The 23,526-nt window shown below is 40.2% G+C and overlaps 2 protein-coding genes across 5 annotated transcripts in view; one reads left to right on the top strand and one right to left on the bottom strand.

Moving 5' to 3' along the window:
• meis2a (Meis homeobox 2a) overlaps positions 1-23,526 on the bottom strand; it is an 84,514-nt gene that overhangs the window by 14,356 nt on the left and 46,632 nt on the right. For all 4 annotated transcript variants that reach the window (XM_051723245.1, XM_051723248.1, XM_051723247.1 and 1 more), the window contains exon 9: positions 7,731-7,807. In XM_051723245.1, the coding sequence (XP_051579205.1) occupies positions 7,731-7,807 (77 nt within the window). The remainder of the gene's footprint in view (positions 1-7,730; positions 7,808-23,526) is intronic.
• LOC127455400 (uncharacterized) overlaps positions 1-23,526 on the top strand; it is a 329,023-nt gene that overhangs the window by 286,087 nt on the left and 19,410 nt on the right. The window lies entirely within an intron of this gene.

Genomic DNA, 23,526 nt, shown 5'->3' with positions numbered 1-23,526 from the left:
TCTCTGCACCCTACTGGCCTCCATCCCGCTGTCTGTTTTGTCTCTGTTTCTTGTTTCCACAGACTTCAGCTGTCTCACTCCCTGTATTCTTCATTGTACATACTGTATGTATGTCTGTTTGTTCCTCTCTGTATCTCAGTTTTTAATCGCTTTATTGTCATGAAAAATATTTATATTGTCATATTTCCAAAGCATTCAGAGCTGAGCTGCATTTAAAGAAATTAGTGCAAAACAAGAAGGAAATAAAAAGATAAAATACACAGTATCTTTCAGTTTGTGGGTGTGTGGGACTCATTAAGAAGAAAACAGTGGAAATTCAGACACAGAATTATATATTTGTTTTGCAAACAGACACGATTTAACGAGCTGCTAATTAAAATGAATCAATAGCACTGCGGCACTCGTACATTCTCACTGTCATTCGCTCTCAAGATCTTGTTTTAGACTTCAGCCATTATTGCTCCTTTTCTGTAAAAAACAAAAAATGGAGGTTACACTGAGACACTTACAATGGAAGTCAATGGGGTCAATTTTTGGAGGGTTTAAAGACAGAAATATGAAGTTTATAATTTTATTAAAGCACTTTCATTAATTCTTCTGTTAAAACTTGTGTATTATTTGAGCTGTAAAGTTGTAAAATGTTGTTAAATTGTCTATATCTTTCCACAGATGCAGTTAGTAAATGATTTTATCACAGTAAAATCATGTTAACACACATTTTGTTTATGTCTTGTGTCTATACTTTTGAGTATTTTAAGGTTTGGACAGACAAATTCCTATGCAGTTTTCTCGTACATGGTATAGAAAGTTATAGACAGTGTTGGGAGCGAGCAAGGAGAGTCATGGGCTGCTGGCCAGGCAGAGGGTCCGAGTCAACCCCAGCTGTCAGTCAAACACCTGGCGCGGCGGCCGCAGGAAGAGCTGTTGATGCGGCTTTGATCCTGCGAGCAACAGCAGCTGGTTTGTACAGCGAGACTTTGTTCTGCAGTTCTGCTTCTTCTCTGACCTGCGGCACAAAACCACCACCAAAAAAAAAAAAACCCTTTCTGCACTTGCACTGGCTGTACAACATGCTCTGACAACTGCAGCGGTTCGTCTCACATGCATCTGACGCTGCGACCTGGCTCTCTTCAACACATGATAGTCAGAGCGCAAATCAGAGCCAACGCCGCCCCGGGCATCAACACACCTGTGTGAAGAACTACACCAGCACACTCTCTCTCTCTCTGTATTTAATCCCTGTCTCTCGGCCTTAAAAGTGTCTGGGCAGCAAAAAAAATGTAAGTCCTAGAGACACCAAATTTGGCAGGATGGTCCCAAATACGCCCACGCACACACCCCCATCTGACCCTAGGTGGTGCTATAATACACACTTTACATTTTCACTAATATTTCTGCAACCATATGGGCTAGAATCGAAACACACACACACACACACACACACACACACACACCAAAATCATTGGCTTTTGTCTTCTAAATGATTTGAAGAGTACAAATTAATTTGATAACATTTTTGTTATGAGGGTCTCTAGATGATACATGCAAAATTTCATGCAAATCGAAGCAACGGTCTAAGAGGAGTTTGAAAACATAAAATGGCAGATGCACTACCTACAAAGTCACTAGATTACTTTGGCACATTTGGCAATTTTGGTCATTTTTTCCAAAACTCCTTGGACCCTGTTAGTTGCAGCTCGTGGCTATTTTTATAATGTATTTTCATAGTATAATATTGAAAGTCTGGGTCTGGGACAATAAAACAGTCAAATATATATATATATATATATATATATATATATATATATATATATATATGTAAAAGACATTTGAAAAGTAAAAAAATAAATAAATGATGTGGTAAATGGTTTCCAAGTCAGTTTTGATGTGACAAAGACAAAAAGTAGTTTTAATAAAATCAACCCCTGGAACATGAATGTGCTTGAAGTTGAACAAACTATGACATTTCTCTTTAAAAACATGTTACATTCAAAAAGATCAGTGAAAAAAGCCCAACTAATGGCTTTAGCTAGCAAATATCATTGCATCAAACTTAATTACAGTCAGTATTCTTGTGCTTTGTGCCAAGTACTTTTCCACTAAAAAAAATATCACCATAATTTCCCCCCAATAACAGAGGGCCAATATCAGTGTAAACAATGAAATACTGCGAAAGACTGTAAGACACTCTGATGTCACTCCATTATATATGATCAAAAAATACTTAAAAACATCACAGCATAACAGGGTTGAAGAGAAAGTGCGGGAACAGAGACAAATGCTACATTTCTCAGAGAAAACTAAGCATTTTAGGGGGAAAACATGTGCAACAGTGACCTCATGAAATTGTATTGAGACAGTTACCCAAATTTTGCAAACAAGGTTGCAATAACACGGACCTCCAGAGATGTCCTTTAACTGACACTTTGTTCAAAAATGTACATCATTTTTCAAGAGTTTCAAGCCCTATTTTAAACCCGATTCATGAAAAGACGTCTGGCCTGCAGTCAGCACCGTGTGAACTCTCAAACTGATAAACTCATTCTTTCAAATCCTGATCGTCAGCCTTTCTGCTCTCTAGGGCGTCCTCTCTCTCTCTCTCTCTCTCTCTCTCTCTCTCTCTCTTTTCCTCCTGTCTTCCTTCCAGCTCATGCTATGTTCATTTGCAGTGTCAGCAGAAAGACGCCCTACTCCCCCTCTCTCTCAGCCGGATTTATTTCACTAATGTGAGCAGTATTTCCTCGATTCTCAGTGTGAGGAGCAGCTGATACAAGTCTGTCTATAAATAACATCAGCGCTGGAAAGAACAAAATCGATCCGTCTGACACAAACACACACAGGAAACACTTCTCCATACATCCTCAACAGAATCAGCCGAACCAAAACACTCTTGCGTGCTCTTTCTCTGGACGTTTCTTTGCGCTATCTGGAGAGATGACAGATGTGTGCTGTATCTGCGACGGAAGTCAGCTTTACTGCTCCATATGAAGACCAGCGTGCACACAACAGCACCTTCACAGTATAGACGTTATATTTTAGCTTTGTGTGACTTTCCCTTTCACAAGCCACAGACCAGACAGACAGAAAGAGTGAGTGTGCATTTATTTTTCAGCTCTGTGATAAAGAGAGATAATACAACTCACCGATATCTCCGTTCATGACATCTCTTCTTGTTTGTGGCTTCTCATTAACAAACAATACTGCTGTGAAATTGCTTTAATGACAATGTAATAAAATTGCTATTCCACTCACAGATGGCCTGAGGTGCCAGAGAGCCACACAAACACATGTCTCTCTCTCTCTCTCTCTCTCTCTCTCTCTCTCTCTCTCTCCTTATTACCGCCCTTATGTGCCATACCTGCACACCATATAAATTAATCCACTTATTCCACCGTCTGCTCTCAGACACTTTTACTCTATTTGCTGTTTCCACCTCAAAAACCAAATTTACCAGCTCAGAGCATACACCTGTGACACCGTGACTCACTTTAATCTGAAGATTATTACACTTAAACATCATTAAAACCAGCACATTTACATTCTGCAGATTCTATTACATCCTATTGTTTCCCTGTTTCTCTTTATGAACTTCCTTCCACAGCATAATGAACTGCTAATTTACAGTAAAGTGATGATGTCATCAGATAGGAACTAGGGATGGGAATCAGAAAGAATATAATGATTCTCCTAACAGTCATTTGTTCGGGAATCGGACTACACAGGTCACACTGTTTGTTTCACAGTGTAGATTCAAAAGTCAGTTCTTGCATGTTCAAGAACCATTAACCTAATCGAAAGTCATAAAAATCATACGGTTCTGGTAATTGTTCAAAAGTGGAACCAGTTTCAAATAAGAATGGGTTCTCGGTTCCCAACACTAGTAGTGACTGTTTAGGATGACCAGACCAGTAGATTAATTCAATACTGATTGAGGGCTGAGAGTACATGTCTGCAGTCAGATTTACATTAACAACATTAAATGTTCAAATCTCAGCACTAGGCTGAAAATGTATTTGCAAAGACAAATAAATCTCCAAGATCTAAGCATGTCATGATGAAGACTCAATTATAAATTGCTACGGCACTGAGCACAGACTCAGAATAGACCCTGTTGGGCCTAAATGTGAAGTGTATACTAGCCACATGCAGACTAGTGAGCTAAAAGCGGACCAGTGCAGTGTGACTAGGGGAGATTTCAGATCAAATGAGACTGGAGCGGGGGAGCTGTGGGCACTTGGGAACCGACAGCAGACTCAATTCTGCTAATTAACTGCCAATTAGCGTTCCCTAAATGCAAGCGATGCTCATGATGTTGCTCTACCAGCAGCTCAGAGCTCCACCCCGCTCACAACGCTATATATTTAGAAAGAACAGGCCACGATGTGACCACAGTCGTGACCCCCCAGAGATTTCAGAAAAAGACTCAACAGCTTCATCTGGGTCAAAGTTAGATGGATAAACAGCAACTTCACTCAAACATCCTCCCAGTGTCAAGACAGACAGACTGTGGGTGTATGAGAGTGTGTATATGACGGGAAAATAAAATATAAAATGTGTTTTTAAACTCACTGACTCCAAACTTTCCCAGGCTCTGATGAGGAAAATAAAAATCTTCACAGGCCAGTTTATATGTTTTTACATTTGGAAAATATTAGCCATTATTTTGTATTTCATAACAGCTGGCGGTGCCAAGTGGAAGAGTCATTAAAACATAAAGTTGCTCTGTTTGTTCCAGACTCGTTTGAGTTTAAAGAGAGAGATGGTGGTTTGGTGGTTGATTTCTCAGTATAAACATATGAGCATGAGTACTTTAAAATACTACTTACATTATGTATCTATCTACAGTATATATCACAGCTGTCTCACTGCTGTGGGTGTCGCATGACCTGTGAGACAGACCAATAACAACAGGCAGATGTCTCTTCTCTGTCTGTCTGTCTGTGTTTAGTGTGATATCAGGTGTGTGTTGCTGTCAGCACGTGATCAGACCTCATTTACACAGATAGAATAACACACAACAGGTCTGAACTTGACCAAAGCTGTCTCTCTCTCCGTCTGTCTGTCTCTTCCTGACTTCTGAACATTCTCAGCTTTAAATAACCATCAGCTAACTCTTGATATCCTGCCAACATCTCAACCCAGTGTAAATATAGAAGTCTATGTGCAATATAACTGAGACATGTTGACTAACTGCCCAGAAAAACACACACACATAATATGTGAATGGATATGGTGACACAGCATCCATTCAACATCCTGTGATATGGAGATACAAACACTGACACAGCAGATGAAGAACAGGAGAGAGAGATGAAGAAGTGTTCTGGAGGAGTCTTGATTGACTCTGAACAAAGACATGATTCAAGAGCAAACAGCCCTCAACTCCTCACACAATGCTCATCACAGGAGGAATCTTCAACAGGAATGTCAGGTGGACACAAAAGACCCGAAGGAGATCTGACCTGAACACTTAACTGAGAAAGAAAGAAATGCATTTTTCTGTTCTGGATCTCATATGAAATCAAATTCACAAATGAAATCTCGTTACAGTAAAATCTCTATTGTATCTCCTTGACAGAAAAAAATATATTTTTTTATATATATATATATCTTTATAGTTGTGCTGTATGTCAACAACTGACTCATTTGGGTCTATTATTTTATTTCTTCTAAGAAATTGTAGGAAAAACAGTATAAACATGGTTGATACCAGTGTCAGATATTAGCTTTTCTTATTCACTCATTTCCAAATATTTTTGGCTATTAAGTTAAAGGAATATTCCGGGTTCAGTACAAGTGAAGCTCAATCAACAGCATTTTGACATAATGTTGATTACCACAAAAATAAATCAACAGTGATTTACAGTGAGGCATTTCCAATGGGGTCCATTTTTTGAGGGTTTAAACACAGAAATATGAAGTTTATAATTTTATAAAAGCATTTCCATTAAATCTTCTGTTAAAACTTGTGTATTATTTGAGCTGTAAAGTTGTTTCAATTGTCATTTTTACAGTCATTTCAGGGTTTTAGGGTTTGTTGAATCACATCATCATGGTAATGAAGTTGTTAAATTGAATATATCTTCACACAGATGTGGTTAGTAAGTGATTTTATCACACCACAATCGTGTTAACACACATATTGTTTATGTCTTGTGTCTATACTTTTGAAACAGTATTTTAATGTTTATGGATTGACCCCATTGACTTCCATTGTAAGTGTCTCACTGGAACACACATTTGTGCTTTTTTAAAGTAAAGGAGGGACGAGTCGAAATTAATTTTTGTGATAATCAATATTATGCCACAAATGCTGTCCATTGAGCTTAACATGTATTTAACCCGGAACATTCCTTTAACATACAAAACCATTATAATGAAACAACACAAAGGATTTGGCAATCTCTGCAAGACGGGCGGCGCGCTACAATAATGTTTCACTTGTCCACTGAAAACAGGCATAGATTAAAATGTGGGATTTTCGGAATTCATTTTTAATCGTTCAAGATTGTGATGTATGTGTTTGTAAAAAAACTAAAATATAATTAAGAAATATGTCAGATGTTATGAAAAAGCAGGAACTCATTACAGGGAGCATTTTTGTACCCTCATATTTGGAATTTCAGGGGTATTTTTGTCAATTACAGTGCCCCCATTAATTTCTGACCCCTCATCTTAAATGAAACATCTCTCTCTCTCTCTCTCTCTCTCTCTCTCTCTCTCTCTCTCTCTCTCTCTCTCTGCAGTTCTTGCAGGTTCAGCAGGTATTTGTAAAGTATTAATCAGCATGACACAGGCAGAGCAAGTCAATTTTCCGCTGCTGTAGGTGTGTAACAGCATGAAACTTTGGTTACTTCTGTAATTGAAACGCTCTCCACGCCGCGAGCTGCGTTAAAGGCAGATAACAGCACTTCCTGTGGCCAATTTAAGTGCCTGGACTTCCTGGGGGAAGGTGAGGGGGGATTTCTTTCCAGATACGGCAGACAAATCAAACTAATTCTCCAGGCATGTTTCTTATTGTGAGAGAGAATGAAAATGAGGTGTAGGGGAAAAAATTAATCACAAAACCACAGAAATCAATTGACCCCGGGGTGGCGTGCAGGCCTGCGGGCTGATAAAGCCGAGAGCCGCCGCCTGCACCCGACAGATAGAGCGCTCTGTAAATGAGCCTGCTTTGATAAATATATTAAGGGAAGCTGAGAATAAAAGCCAGGGACTTCTCATTTGTAAATAGAAGCTCCACTACACGGAATTAGACTGATAAAATAGCGCTCCGTATAATTACGTTTGTGTAAGGCTGGAAAATCCGTGCAAATACCTTCCCGGTGTTTTGAAAAGAAGCTGTCAGCTCAATTAATCTGAACATCGGCCGGAGAATGTAGCCAAAGAAATTAAGCCTGCGATAAAAAAAAAAAAAAAGAGCCAGACCGAGTATTTTGATAAATAATTCCTGTATAATTTCTTTGCCTCTGTGATCATTTTATGTAATCCACCACCTCCAGTTATGAGCTAAGCCATCTACAAAGAAGAAAAGGCCGGTCAGAGCGCTGCACCGTTAATCCAAAGCGTTGTGCGGGGGGTGATGCAGGTTTAAGGATGCGATTGTACTTTTTCCTCTTAAACGCATCAAAGAGAAGAAATGTGTGTTGTGAATTCCCACACTGTAAATAAACACTTCTCCATCGCGATGACAGCAGTGAAACACTAACAGAGATAGTGACTGAACTCACCAGTTGTTGACTTGTAAGATGGTGAGACCCGTGTCTTGAGCGAGCTGCTTCTTCTGTTCTTCTGAAGGATACGGATGCTGCAACACAACACAAGAGACAGAGAGACACGCTTCAGTCAGTCGATCTGTACGGCAGGTTATTATTGATACACAGCTTCACTGAGGTCACTGACACAATGAAGGTCTTCTAGCATCGGTTTGGTCTTTTGGTCATTTTTTTATATCAGTAAAAACTGAAGCTTGTGTTTTCTTCTAAATCTACACAGCTATACTGGTAAACAGCTGCCTCTAGTACAGCGGTACTTCAGGACACAAACATACCACAGTTCAAAACCAAATATCACAATAAACCGGTTTACATGCACACAACTCCCCAAAATCTGCTTGTTTAAAAAATCAGACAACCACTTTTACATGAGATTTGAAATAATGTGTTATTCTCTGCTTTTAACGTCACACCATGAAGGGGCATGCGCACTACACCTGCGCACATTGGATAATCCAGTAAAAAGGCTGGTAAAGGTGTTTACATGCAACGTGAAATCAGGGTAATGGGCAAAAATCTGCCCGTGTCGATTAGTTTATGACCTTACATCGATAAAAGAAAGCCGTTTAATGGATTTACATGTTCACACACATTGTCGGCGTATTGAGAATAATCGGTGTGCATGTAAACATACTCAGTGATAAAAGAGACCAGTGGAAGAAACTGACCATTGAACTTGAGTTTGGACCAAACAATCAATCATGCCAGAAAACATTTTCTTACTGAGTATTTTTGTCTTGATTTAAGGATGTTTAGATGTTTTTACCTTAAAATGAGTAAAACTGGCTTCAGAAGCAAAATGGCATAAGTGCGCAAAGCGCTAATTCTAAGTGCAAAATTTGTGCCAGCACAAAGTACAAGATGGCATGGGTGGGAGTGTTTGTGCAACTTGGGTGTATTGTACGTAAATTAAGTATGAGAATTTGGTCGTTGCGCTAAGACGTTTCAATACCACTGTGGCAAGCAGGGCGTGGCAGAGCGAGGCCGGAGAGATAAGTGGTGAACGAGGTCCACCTGTGCGCCACACTGGTCTCGTGTTCCAGTGAGGAGCAGCGGGAGTATTTAAGGAGAGGAGACAGCAGCAGATGGGGAGAGAGAGACGAATGGCTGACTGAGCTGAAAAGCAAATCTCTATGATTTTAGACTGAAAAGTGTTGGCATTAAAAGTTTCGTTGGATGTTTACCCGGTCCCTGCCTCCTCCATGAGAAAGAAAGCTAGAGACCTGTTACATTGGTGCCAAAACCTGGGAAGGAGGAGGGATGCGCTGTCGGAGAGCCCTCGCCACTGATGGAGGGTCGCGATGCTGAAGAGGTATGGTCCGGTGGTACTGGAGCGGTTCACCAGAAGGCCGAGGAGCCCACTGCTGTCCACCAGGAGACGAAGGAGCCACTGCCGTCCGCCAGAGACGAAGGAGCCACTGCCGTCCGCCAGGAGACGAAGGAGCCGCTGCCGTCCGCCAGGAGACAAAGGAGACGCTGCCGTCCGCCAGGAGACGAAGGAGCCGCTGCTGTCCGCCAGAGACGAAGGAGTCGCTGCCGTCCACCAGGAGATGAAGGAGTTTTTTCTCTCTCTCTCTCTCTCTCTGCCGCTCACTCTTTCCCTCTCCACTCTGCCTTCCCTTGTCCTACTCCGATCCCCAGGAGGCGGGGAAGACTGGCTGGCGGAAAGATGGCCGAAAGGAAGGAAGGGGGGAGTAAGTCAGGCCGGAGGTTTCCCCGGTGCTGAATCAGCCCAATCAGCCGGAAGAGGGATAAAGAGGAGCCGGGCACACCAGTTCAAAAGAGAGAGAGAGAGAGAGAGAGAGAGAGAGAGAGACGCACCCAGCAGTCATGTGTGTGTGTTCTGTGATGTGCTGGAAAGCAGTTTTATGTTGTGTTTTGTTAATTTGTTTATTAAAAGTTTACATTGACTGCTCAGCCGGTTCCTGTCTCCTCCTTGCCCATCGTGTGAATCCGTTACAACCACCTCTTAACTCAGCGCAAAGTCCAAATTCAGTTCCTGCATTTGCAGTTTGGAGATTCCACAAGCAGGTGGCAATAAAGTTCAATGTCCAAACTCAAAATATAGAGGAACATTAAATTAAGTCACTGACAATCACTGCTGTAGCCGTTTTGAGAAAAAATAATAATTATGAGATTGTGTTAAACTATCTAAAGGTCATGGCTTATTCTTCAGTTATTATCATTGTTTATATTTACAGTTGTATTTATGATCTAATTTATATTGTAAAAGGGGCTGGTGGAAGAAGGAGAGAGTAAAATATTTGTATTTGGTATGATTATTTCACCACTTTGTTATTTTGGTTTTATATTTGTTTCGTTTGAAGTATAATTTGAATTTAGAAATATTTTTGGTTACATTTTTAATGAATTGTTTCAATAAATGAATTACATTTTTCCAAATCAAAACTGACCAGTAGAAGTGAAGTGTGTCACTGTCACTGTTAATACTAGCCATGATTTTTGTGTCAGTAGATGAAAATGATTAATAATACTTATATTCTCTGTAATTTAACAGAACCTTCATCCAAATTCTGATGAGAATTGCATTTTCCATGCATTTAAAAGTAGCGTGTCACTGTCATAGAAATATATCTGATATTCAACAAGGACACTGTTAATACACAATAGAACGCAAGTCCATATTTCTATTCTTCGAATTCATTACATACAGTCCAATTACACTACCAGCTTCTTATGAGTGGTCTTTGTTTATATTGCTGGAGCTTGAGGGAATGGACTGTATAACAGGACGCAGACGCTGGAATAACCGGAGAAACCTCAGAATTAAATTGCACTTGGTCCAGCCTTTTGCGCATTGAGCGCATGACTTCATGGCTATGCCCATTGACTTTACACGTATCACTCAAGGCACTGTGCTGCGCATTACCTTAGCGCTCTTAAAATAGGGCCTTTTGTCTTGTTTTAAGAGATATCTAACACAATTTGGAGTGGTTTATGCTTAAAACAAGAAGAAACTATTTGCCAATGGGGTAAGAAAAATACACTTGTTTTCCCTTTGAATGCAGTTTTTTTTATTTTTTATTATGCCATTGCCAAATAGTTATTTTCTTGTTATAAGCATAAATATAACACAATTTTGTTAGATTTCTCTGAAAACAATACAAAATATCTCGTCATTTTTTTGACAAAAAAATAAATAAAAAATAATAATTCTGCAGTGAACAGCCTTAGAAACAACGCATTTGAGTGAAACCCTGCAGCCCCGTCCCGCCTCACACACACTTACACACAAGCCAAAATCATAAGATTTGGTTTGAACAAAAAGAAATTACTTTTAATCCCATAGAAACCAACCAATCAACAAACAGAACTTCAAATCCATACAATACAGGCAAGAAACCATAGCTCATCTTCTATCCACCACTGCACCAGTGGTGGCTCAGCGGTTAAGGCTCTGGGTTACTGATCAGAAGGTTAGGGGTTCAAGCCCCAGCACTGCCAAGATGCCACTGTTGGGCCCTTGAGCAAGGCCCTTGACCCTATCTGCTCCAGGGGTGCTGTATCATGGCTGACCCTGCACTCTGACCCCAGCTTAGCTGGGATATGTGAAAAAAAGAATTTCACTGTATATGTGCAAATGTATAATGTGTGATAAATAAATATAATTAATTAATTCTTTAAGTTTGGGGTTTGAGTAAGAAGTTAGACTTTATGGTTAGGTTCAGCTTTTGGGTTAAAGAACGCTCGTTAAAAACCCCAATGTTTCTCTTCCTTCTGTGCTACACAATAGAGATTTTCCTAAATCATGGTTAATCAAATCAAATCAAATCACTTTTATTGTCACACAACCATATACACAAGTGCAATGGTGTGTGAAATTCTTGGTTTAGTTTAGGGGTTAAACTTAGGAAAAGTCTGAATAACATTGTTCATTCATGTATTTTTCTCTATGGGAGTAAAAGTCCCAATTTTGTATGAGCTAACTTGTACGGTTTATTTAAATTTTGTCATCTTATACTATTACTATAACTTCTCATGAGACCGGGTTGCACTAACACACACAGCGCCGGGTAAGTTACTTAAAAATAGTAATGCGTTACAAATGACTAATTATTTATCTTAAATTGTAATCAGATTACTTGAATAATTACATAATTGAAAAAGTAGTCACATTACTAATTACTTTACTTTTAAGTTACTTTCTAAAAACAATTTTCAGCTCAACATATTCAAAACAATGTCTATATTTATTTCTTATTCATTGTTACACACAAGTCTTACACTCAGACCTCACATTTCTCCTTCAGAATGACTCATTACGGGGCCATAATTCATGTATTCTACATAAATAATATATTAGATAATAAGCATAACCCTATAATGTACTTAAATGGACCCGCCAAGGGTCCAAAAGGGGGCACTATGTCTTGAAAAATGCTTAAAACGTTAAAAGTCTGCTTATCCATAAGTCGGGTATCATTTGAAAGCTTAGAATGTGATCTTTTCAGAGATCACCATCAATTCTGCATTTATATTACATAAAATAACAAAATAACGGCTCAAAACAATGGTGTTGAAAATTAGCACCCCCAGAGGTTATGTAGTAGAAATATTTATATAAAAATAGAATTCCTTCATTTAGCTCATAAATGGACAAGTCAAGCTCTCACTCTCAGGAATGTGACTGTACAGTTAATTGTTTCTCCCTAATAACACAGTTTGAAAGATTTTCAAAAGAATCGAAGTGAAATATGATTTCTGTAAGTCATCAAATACAAATGTCACATTTATGCACCGATAACTGCTGCTGTAAGCCCCAAATAGCTAAAAACATTATATCTGCTTTTATCATTGGAAGTTCTCTAAAAATGAGCCATTGTTTACTTGTCTGTGAGCTTGCTTGGCTGAATAATCCAATGTTATATCGAAGATGTCCAGAACAAAATATGCCATCCAGAAAGAAAAAAAAAGCATGCTAAACAAATCATCAGAAAATATGTTTTTGACTATTAATGATCAAATGTTTTATATCATCACAATAGGGAGGAGCTTTTAAATGACACCTAGATTGAGCTTGTAGTCCACTCAGAGGCCGAGATATTCAATGAAACAATGAGGGTGGTGCTTGAACTGAAAATTAGACTGAATGTCTATGGACGAGCACATCTGTGAGGGCTAAAATTCATTAGAGCGCCAACTACATTTCAGATCTGTACATTGTGATGGAATGTGATGGAGAATAAAATATTTGTTCTAGTGCTTTCTGCCACATAGTGGAATAAAATGAGACTTTTCAAAGTGAGGTAGAATAACATGTTTACAAAGATAGGACAACAAAAAAAAGTTTTTTTTTTCTGTATATCATAAGATTATAAACACATACAATATTATTTATGAATAATAGGAGTCTTTATTATTATTTGTGCAATTAGTCCACAGTATGTGTGAACGGTGAGCTTTTAAATTGTAGAGTGAACAATTGCAGGAGGCAGCCCAAAAATCCACCAGAGTTTAAGGGGTTAACTGAAAGTCAGTAACTGTCATCTGATTACAAAAATTTAAAATGTAATGCATTACACTACTTTTTTGACTAAAAAGTAATTAGATTACAGTAACTAATTTCTTTGTAATCTTTGTGATTAGACCCAACACTGTACACACACACACACACAGATCTGTGCAGTCCAGCAGTGATTTCTCAGTGAGCAGCTGAATTGTAACTCAGAGCATCTTCCTTTCCTCGACGGTTAAAGAAATGGATTCACCTCGTCCCTTGTGTCATAGCTGAATGCAGGCCAAGCACTAAAGCGAGACATTTGCTTTAAAGGTCTCATATAGCCAGAAGTCGTACCTGCAAATACAACACCCCCCCCCCGTGCACGAATGCAATGAAACAATTTGTGTCACTGTTCATCTGCCAAATATGATATGATAGAAGCGGCTGCAGCGCGCGGCTCACGCATGACAAACAATAGTGATCCACACTGACAGATGTCTTTAAGAGACAGATTAAGAATCAAACAAGCGACACGCTCCGCTTTTATTCACCCCTTGCCACACGTGTGCCCACACACACATACTTCTGCAGATAAACAAGGATGTCTGCTGTACATGTAGGTGCCATTTTTCATGAATGTTGTTTATGAAATGCTCTCTTTTCTAGTAGGTTAAATTTACAAATGTGAAAGTCATATGAATAAGGAACATTTAAAATTATCTTGACAGAGAAGCAGGTGAATTTTGACCCTGCGAACTGAACGGCTGAGTTTGTGCGATCCTGGTTTAATTAAAGAGGGGATGGAGGGAATGCTTCAGGAATGTGTTCAATTAATCAGAAAACAATTGTAAGATTGAACAAATAATGAAGGCAAAAGAGATGCATGAATCAGATTTCGACTTGTGTTCAGTGGAGCTTTTAATATGCTAAAATCATTAACAAAGAAATATGATAATGGGCACACAGAAATAAAATTTTGATTGCTAGGTGCTGACATGTGCTTGGCAAGAGACGTCAGTGTGTGTGTGTGTGTGTGTGTGTGTGTGTGTGTGTGTGTGTGTGTTTACTGTACTTTACAAATGTGTCTCCAGAAGTCAGCTGAATTTGACAAAACCTACCTTTAGGGGCATTCTCATTTGGAAAAACGATTAATAAATAAATTTAATTAAAATATATATATTTTATTGTTATTCTAAAAATGCAAAAATTTTAACGGTAGCGTTTGGGTTAGTCTGTAGTTATTATACATTCTCATAAGTCTATGCTATGTGCTCATTTAGATATTTTAGTGATTCAATATGCATCAGCCGATAACAACGGCCAACTAACCCTTTAACACAAGTGATAGCTTTCCGCTTGTAATTTTAAAAAATCTTTGTAAATGGATAATAAACCACTTCTGTGTTCAAATTTCAATTTGTGCATGTCTCATATGATTACATTAAATTGTATTATGTATATTTCAGCATTATATCATCTATCAGCCACACTGGTTTATAGATATTGGCATCAGCTATTGAAAAACCCATATCGGTTGTGACACTAGTGCTAAAACCCTTAAACCTCAGTGCAAGAGATTCTGACCACAGACACACAATACAGAACAGATCCAGTTTCACATCACTGTAAATACACACCTGATCCAGTTTACCTCAACCACACCCACCCCTCAAGATCTTCCTTTTTCTCTCGCTCTCTCTCAGTCATTTTTTCCTATGGAGTATTTTTTATGTTTTTGTGCCGCTGCTGTCTGTAAGTACAATTTTACAGTCAAATAAACAGTGATGTGCTGTAAGACACACACTCTTGATACCTCATCATAAAGCGTCAAATGGAAAAACAAGTGAAACCTGAAGAGAACTGAACCTGTGCATGAATTATTCATTTCAGCCTAATTCTCCTGTGCACGGTGTGAATGACAGTAAAGTTAGCATGCGCGATCAGAGAGATGATTGAACCAGTTGCTGTCGCTTTAAACTCAATCAACAGAGTGAATTACTAAGAGCCGGAGTGATATCTTGCAATGCAGACTGACCACAGAATGAGAAGAGCTGCAATCTATAAATAATCAGACAGAAAAATGAGCAGCTTATTTTATTGCAGATGCCAGCGCCCTCACCTGCGATCGAATCAACTGTTAATTACGCTGCAGCCTGTTAATGGCATCCGTTTCTGCTGCTCACACACACATACAGCAGTCCTGTGGGACATGTCGAAGCATCATACAGTCTGCAGCAAGTGCATGTGAGCTGGTTTTATTTCCCAGAGTGCATGTGTGTTTGCACTCTACTGGCCAAATTACAGGCGCTCTTCACAGCAACTCCATGTAACATCCCCTATAGAGGCTGAACCTCCACTGCCCCTCACACACATACACACACACACACACCGGCCTCCCCAGCGGAGCTGCGTACCGTGCAGTTGATGGATGACTTCATCAGTTCAGCGCTCAACTGCAATGAATTAAAGACTCCTGCAGTCTAATGTAATCTGCACATTCCTGCGACTGCACTAACCGCACACTTCTGCTGACCAGTTCACATACTAGCTGTGCTAAACAGTATGTGAAAAAAGAATATGTGCATCCCAAATTGAAAATAGTATCCCAAATGTGTTGGATGTGTTTTTAACCTCCTGAGACCCCTGTGTGACTGCTGTGTGCTTTTTCCATTCCCCTTTTTGATTTGTAACTAGTAGCCCCTAAGAAACTTTGAGGTTTCTTACCAGATGTAATTCTGTTGGTGTTTCTCCCAAACTCCTCTGTGATCAATCCCATATTATTTGATCACATGACTCTGTGCGTCAAAAGTTGACCCCTTTTCTGACAGTCCAGAGTCTCCTGAACTAAGATCAGTCGGTTTAAATGAAATGAAATTATGCGTTGCAAATAGTAAAGCCAAAACGTAATGTCCACTCAGGCGGACGCGGGGTTTCAGGAGGTTAAAGCATTTGTGTATGCTTTTTAGCTAAAATTAACAACCGTTTGCACTATGAAAGTGTTTGTGACCATCCAGTATCGACTTTTACAGTTGAAGAAAAACTCTTCCACAGCAGATTTGAAAAGAACTAGTGACGTAATTGATTTTTAGATGAATTTATCAAGATGCTAACACTTACATGCTAATGCAAACAGTATGCAACAAAGCAGTCTGTTTTATAAAGACTTTATAATAGCATTTACTGTCTAACTACACACTCAAACACGTCACATATCACAAGTGAAATACAGTCGTGTGTAGTAGAAGTATACAAACACTGTAGTGTTTGTGGTAGTTTTGTTGCAGTTGAGATTGGTGAAATGGTATTGTGTTAAAGCGTGATTCTCAACGCTGTTTTCTATTTGCAACAATTTCTTCTGTCATTGCTGAAAGATTTGAGTTTCAACGTGACACAGAGCTTCAATCGACTGTGATCATTTCCGTTTGTTTAATCAAACTGAGCGCAGCAAGATAACTTAGACCCCCAATAAAATCAATCAAACCCAGAATGACATTTTAATATCTGCTGTACAGACAACTGCAGAAAGATTGGCACATTTTAAATATAGAGAGACTGCTAATAATTCATTTACATAGATGTGTTTCTGCAAAAATGATAGTCCATCCAAATGAAGGCTGCTGGATTGTTTTGATAAGAATTATTTGAATATGAAAATATTTATAAATTTCATTTTGTAAAGCATATTTATGAATAACTGTAATATGGTGTGTTGTATATTATTAATGTTAGAAAGAAACCTACTTTTACTGTGCGAAAGACAAATTTGTTTAGAAAGTTAATTAAATGTTATATGTATTAAAATGATGAAATGACTCACACGGTCTGACAGCAGAGCGGTGTGTGTGTGTTTACAGTTAAATGGAGCTATTGTTTTGTGTGCGTTTGATTTCCTTCAGCACTAAACTGCATCCAGACAACAGCTAGAAAACAAGCAAGAATGCGACATAACTCGCTCTCTCTCTCTCCCACACACACACACACACACACACAAAAGAGAATACATCCTCAGTTTTATTAAATGTACACAAATAAATCCCCTGATGCTTAAATAATGTGTGCATACCAGCAGTCATTGTGTTTGTTTGTACACAAACGTATGAACAAACACGTCTTTTGCACAGCTCCTCTGGGCGTCTGCACATCTCCAGTCATGCCTGCCACACTGGGATCATTTTTTTCAGAGGTAAAACAGTTACAATTTGTGCATGTTCAAAGGGGCACCTGGAGCCCAGCACGCCATGAGCAGCTATTGAGGAGAGCAGCAAGACTCCCGCTCCTCATACGCCTCATTCTTTCTCTCGCGGAGCCCCCACAACAATCACTGACTCTGCTCGGCTCACAGCCGCTGGACTGCCGCCAGCCCCCTGTTTGCTCTACACCAATAATTTATGTTCACTGAAGATGGTGCAAGGTTCTACAGTGACTCTAGCTATCAATTTGCCTGCCAAGCAAACTGTTGCCCTGCAAAAAACAGGGATTGGCAAGGCCAGGCGGAGGGGGCTGGTAGGGGGGAGTGTGTGTGTGTGTGGGGGGGGGGGGGGGGGGGGCGTACACCCCGTGATGTTGGCCTGGAACGCGGTTGCTAAAGGGTAAACAAGCATTAGTGCTAAAAATCAATCACTCCCACTCTCAAGGCCGATAGAGAGAAGCACACAGGGGAACAAACACACACCCAGTGCAGGGAGACACAAACACACAGCAAAACACGCACAGAAATAAAGAATTAGACAAAAGTTTTGCTCTTTAACTGCTGTTGTTACAGTAACTGCTCCAGCAACTGACATGAACAAACATCAGACAGCAAACGATGGCTAAATGGAGCTAATAGCATACAAAATATTAGAACTATCCACAGCTAGCTTTTCAGATGGATTGTAATCAGTGTTGTCAGTCTAATCAGATTTTAAATCATGATTATTAGCATAATTCACAGATTCTAAAAGTGCTATATATGTGTTTTACTATATACAGTATATACTTCTTTTCCTATCAAACTGCATTTATTTTCATCTTAGGAAAGAAAACAAAACAATATGTAACAATATAATGCTTTATTGACATTTTCTGAACAAAGCCTTCCACAGTATAAAGATAGAAATGCACTAAAATAGCACCAATTCATTAAGTAACATTAAACATTTCCCAAAGTCCAATTGGGAGTTTGAGTAATTGAAAGAACTTGTCTCCCCATAGGTTGCGTATTCAATGCAGTGCGCATTAAAACTCTCATCTTCCACAATATTAATCAGCCAATAGACTGTGGATATTCACATTGTTACAGCAATCGTGAAGCCACGTTCATGATTCACATAAGGGCATCAAAGCCATCATCAAGCGCCGCATGGATCGCCACATGAAAAGTGCTGCAGACTTCTTGTTCTGCTTTTAGCGCTGGAGCCACCCACGTAATGATACTTCATCCGAATAGGTGTTTTAGTGATAGTGCTTCTGAGGTAATTAAATTGCACCCCACAGAGGCTGCAAAGTATTTGATTTCTGTCACAAGTCCCATTGGGATTTGTTTTGTTTAACAAATAGCATTAAGAGGTCCTTTCCCCATCACTTGATCACTAATACTGTGAAACTCTGTGTGTTTGTTTGTTTTTGGTGTGTGCGTCAATGTAATAATGTCAATGTAATCAGTGTTCAGAACTCACACGGGGCTGAATAAAATCTTGTTAAACATTTAAAATTAATCGCATGCTGGTGTTTGCCTGTGCAAAACGATGCTTGTGTTCAGAGTTGTTGTTAGCGCCTTGCTATGCAGTTGGTAGGGTGTTCTGTGTGGTTGCTATGGTGATGCAAGGTGGTTTCTGGATAGGGTGTTCTGGATAGTAACTAGGTAGTTGCTTAGAGGCCCAAGCTACATGCAGAAGTCTACTGCTTAGGGTTAGAGCCTAACCCTAGGTATGATCAATAGTAATAATGATGCTTGACTTAGCAAACACTACTAGTGAGGGTGAAGGATGGAAAACTTAAAGAGTCAGCTGAGTTTGTGTAGACCTTGTGACTTGGGCACAAGAAACTCTTCTGTGAGTGTGTGTGTGTGTGTGTGTGTGTGTGTGTGTACGTGGCCCACAGTGATGAGGCTAGTTAATTATCAGATCAGGTTCATGGCTTCTCTTACCGCTGCGGCCAGCCGACTCTTTCAAGGGGACGAACCTGATCTCCATGTCCTTGCGTAGGGAGAGGGGAACAGAAGAAAGACTGAATCTCCTGTCATCCTCTAAACCCTCTGGCTTTATGCTGCAAATTTGACCAAATTAAAGTCTCAGCACAACAGCCATAGAATCTCTATCTCTACTGGATCACACAGACTCAGTTTAACCTAGTTTTTACAGTAGGTACACTCATCAACTAGTTACTTGTGCTACCTAATTTTGACTGCATGCACACTGAGGACTGTTCCTGTGATGGTCTTTACAGCACCTTTCACTGTCATTTTCAAAGAGATTCATTTGAATGTTAACCAGGCAGAAAATGAGATGCTTGTTTTGGGCTCTGCAGCGGTCAGACTGAAATCAGAGGTGTCTGAGTGGAAGGGAGAGAGATGGCGGTTACACACAGTATAAGCACTTGTCATTTGACACTATTGGCTATCATAAAGCCATGTGACCACTCATGCTCAAAGGCAAATTGGGCAAATCTAGTAGATAAACATGAGCATTGGCCTGAGCTCACATTGTAACAGCCTGTGAAATGAGGCAAACAACACAAACCTGCAGCAGCCTCAGAGTCACAACTGGAAAAAGATATCTGGGCAAACAATGCACTATTCATCTGACATACTGAGGCTGCACAGAGAGGGAATTCTCTCTTCATTTGAGTCATGCCCTCCCCGATGCCTTGACCACCATCTGTAATGACTTGATCAGTCTAGATGGCACCCAAGAGCAATGGAGATGAGACCTGACGGGTGACGTTCATTAGGCCACTGGGCTTGTACCTTTGGCTTACTGCTGACATCCCCCCCTCCATCCCACAGGGCAAGACTGACTTATGCTATTCTTTAATATATTTTGCCTGCATGAGAGAGAGTAAAAGATGTTTATTGCTCGTGGGGTACATGGACTGGGCTGAAGAACTAAAATGTTCTCCAAAAGGCCACTGGGAAGCCAAAGAACAACAAGGTCATCCTACTTGCTGGCAGCAAAATATTTACATTACAATATTCCAGCTGGAACCTTTTGTGAGAGGATCTTGGCAGCATACAGTATTGTTATATTGCTTTTGAGGCTAAAGACAAGGCAATAATGTAGGCTAATTTCAATGACAGAATATTCATTTAGCTAAGTAAGCTCCTAAAAGTGAAACACTTCTTTATTCTTAATGAGGAGAAGGATTCTCAACATAAACAAATGTTGTTACTCCATGTCTTGGTTTGGGAAGAGCAATTAATGGCACATTACCATGTTTACCAGCAGTAGCAAAAGAACAAACCAGGCCTCTTTAACCCATAATGCCATTTTTCATCTGTTACACTTACAAATCAGAGTTGTTAAATAAAATAAAAACTCACAGCAGAGGAAACCTCAATGTTTAGCCATTAGCTGGGCAACCAAGCATCCGGCAAACAGCTGCAGGGGCGATTTTGTGTAGGTTAATGATGCTAAAAATTTAGAAGTCAAGCATGGTGCCCATTTAGCTGGCTCTCCGAAAGTACTAAACAACATCTCAGCAGAGAGGCACCGTGGAGGCTCGCTAACTCTCATCCTTGTGAAAGTCAGCCGAAGCAGGACAGAGTAAGTACACTTAGTCAAAGACCTCTCACCGTCAAGATCGCAGAAATGCTACGAGACAACAGACGGAGCCAAAGCAAACTTCAATCCATCAGCAGCTTACACCTGTTGTGCATGTTGCTTTCGGGAATGTCGTTTATGACCTTTCAGAAATACTCTTCTTTACACAGGAACGTTTAATCTTTGAAAGAGAATCAAGATCTCCCGTCATTCCTAAGCGCTCAGGCGGTGGATTGCTAGGAGCCCTTGGGACTCTGCACTCTTGATGTTCTAGACTAAGAGATGTATGAAGAGCTTTAATGGCTCTAAGAGCAGCAGAGCTGAGGAGCAAAGTAAAAGGCCTCTTTTAGGTACATTCCAGCTGCCTGCACTCTCCCCATAGTGCTGCTCTGCTCAATCCTACCCTGAGGCCTGATGACCTTTGACCTGGCCGACCAGCTTGGCTGTAGGCTTCTCGTTTGTTACCGGCTTTATCCACTGACAAAGCAAGCAGGAAACTGGCAGCTACCCAACAGTCCCATGAGAGGATGACCAACAGCTTGCTCAGCTTACTGTTTATTAGTGGATAGAGGTTAGCAGGCAGTACAAATAATAAATGTATCTGGCTTTTTTTCTTTAATGAAATTGTGCAAAAAAAAAAAAAAAAAAAAAAAAAGGCTGATCTTCAAACCACCATTAAAAAACAAAGTTGTTCAGTAATTGTGTGATTCATGACCTGGATTGGAGTTCCCCAATCACTGTGCCCTTGAGTGTGGAACTTGACCTCATGGACTGTCCCTGCAGTAAATGTACTGTAAGTCTGTTTGGATAAGAAAGCATCTACTAAAATGGCAAATATAAAATAACAACTCTGGCTTTTTTCTTTCTCTTCATGCACTTACAAACTGAGCACTAAAGGGAGCTTTAGTAATCCAAACACAGCCGTTACTCTGCAAGTTTACGCACTGCCTTAGAAGGAGAGATAAATGGGGATTTGGGAATCCACTTACAGCTATTTGGACTGATCCAAAGCAAGAACTGTGAGTTGCAACACAGCAGAGTGCAGCTGATGCCCTGGACTTCAGCAGAATGGAAGAGCAAGGCGAGGTCATTAACCTCTACGACTAAAATGCACTCCGTTTGCTCCCTGGTCTGCAGGCTGATGACAAGCGTCTGTGTTCTTTTCAACAACTTGTTGAGCTGTCTCCACCCCCACCTCTGAAAGCAACACCACCCATCCCCATCTCAGGAATGTAACCCAAGCTCCTTTCCAATCACTTTGCAGAGAAGCCAGCTTGAGGTGAAAGACAGCTGTTGTTGTATTCTTTCTTTTGTGTGTTTGTATATTTTCCCCACCACTGCCTCACTGTACTGCTGCACAATAATTCATGACTGATGTGAATCGAACGGCATGCCTCTATAATGGTAAAAGTGCTTCAGTAATGCCTATGCCATTGATGGTTGGTCTCTGTAAATAGAGATCTAGTGCACAAGTCATTACCACATACTAAAAACAAATGAAGCCAAAAGCATTCAAAACAAAGCTCTGCAGGGCAGGAAAAACTGTTTCCCATCATGTTTGCAATCTGGTTCCTCACCTTTCACTCCACTGTTTAGACTCTTGGGAAGGTCTTGGCTATGAGACTGTCTGCTGATTCACGAAATGCCTCAGGAAGTCATTTTCCTGAAAAAGCCTCCCTCCCTTTCAGCAAGGCCACAGCAGGAGAACAGAGATGGAGATGCTCAGTCCTGGTGGAGGAGACCATTGTGCACACATTGAAGGACAATCATTTAGAGCCATTTGTCCAGAGAGCTACAGCAGACATCTTGAACAGGCTTTGTAGATCACTCTTCACCTGGTGGCTTTCAATGTTCTTGCACATCTCCATTACTGTCAGTGGTTTCCAAATCCATTGTAGCAATTACAGCCTGGTTGTAATGTTGGGAATACTACAGAGCAAAATTGCTAACATGTGCGAATACCCCTCCACGTGTCAGGGGCTCGTCTTTGCTTAAGCACATTTTTCTAGTCGCCGCAGCTTGTTTCAAAAGCATACTCTACATTTGTTTACTTAATTCTGCTCAAACTGTGCCTTAAAGAGATTCCTCACTGTTAGAGTCCAGATAACGTAAAATGATGCGTGAAGTCTCGCCTTCTTTTCCTCCATAGGCTTCATTACTTTTTAATATCTGTGCAGGAAGAGGGGAAAATGGCGTGGAGATAATCAATGGTACTGAGGCAGTAGCCCATTAATCTCCCCATGGATTCCCTTCTAATATGCGCACTTGCTTGGGTAAACATGGGCTCTGGTGTGGCGCACGTGTCTGCCTGGATGGGCCACTTAATGAAACAGCCAGCATTCGCTTCCTTCCGAGGAGATTTTGCCAAATGAAAAATTAACTGTCTGCTATTTGCCACGGCAAAGAGTGCCAATGTTTCTTTGAATTCAGGTGGGACTTGTACATGTGAATGAGGCGCACAATAAGAGCTGCTGACAGGAAATGGTGTGAGCACTAGAGCAGCTCCCTATGGAGATCTTATTTAAAGATACTTAATGCAAACACGAGCTGA

The sequence above is a fragment of the Myxocyprinus asiaticus genome, chromosome 17 (assembly GCF_019703515.2).
Source record: "Myxocyprinus asiaticus isolate MX2 ecotype Aquarium Trade chromosome 17, UBuf_Myxa_2, whole genome shotgun sequence".
In the NCBI taxonomy this organism is placed as follows: Eukaryota; Metazoa; Chordata; class Actinopteri; order Cypriniformes; family Catostomidae; genus Myxocyprinus; species Myxocyprinus asiaticus.
The sequence above is the reverse complement of the archived record's forward strand: the minus strand, read 5'-3'. Positions and strand labels throughout refer to the sequence as shown.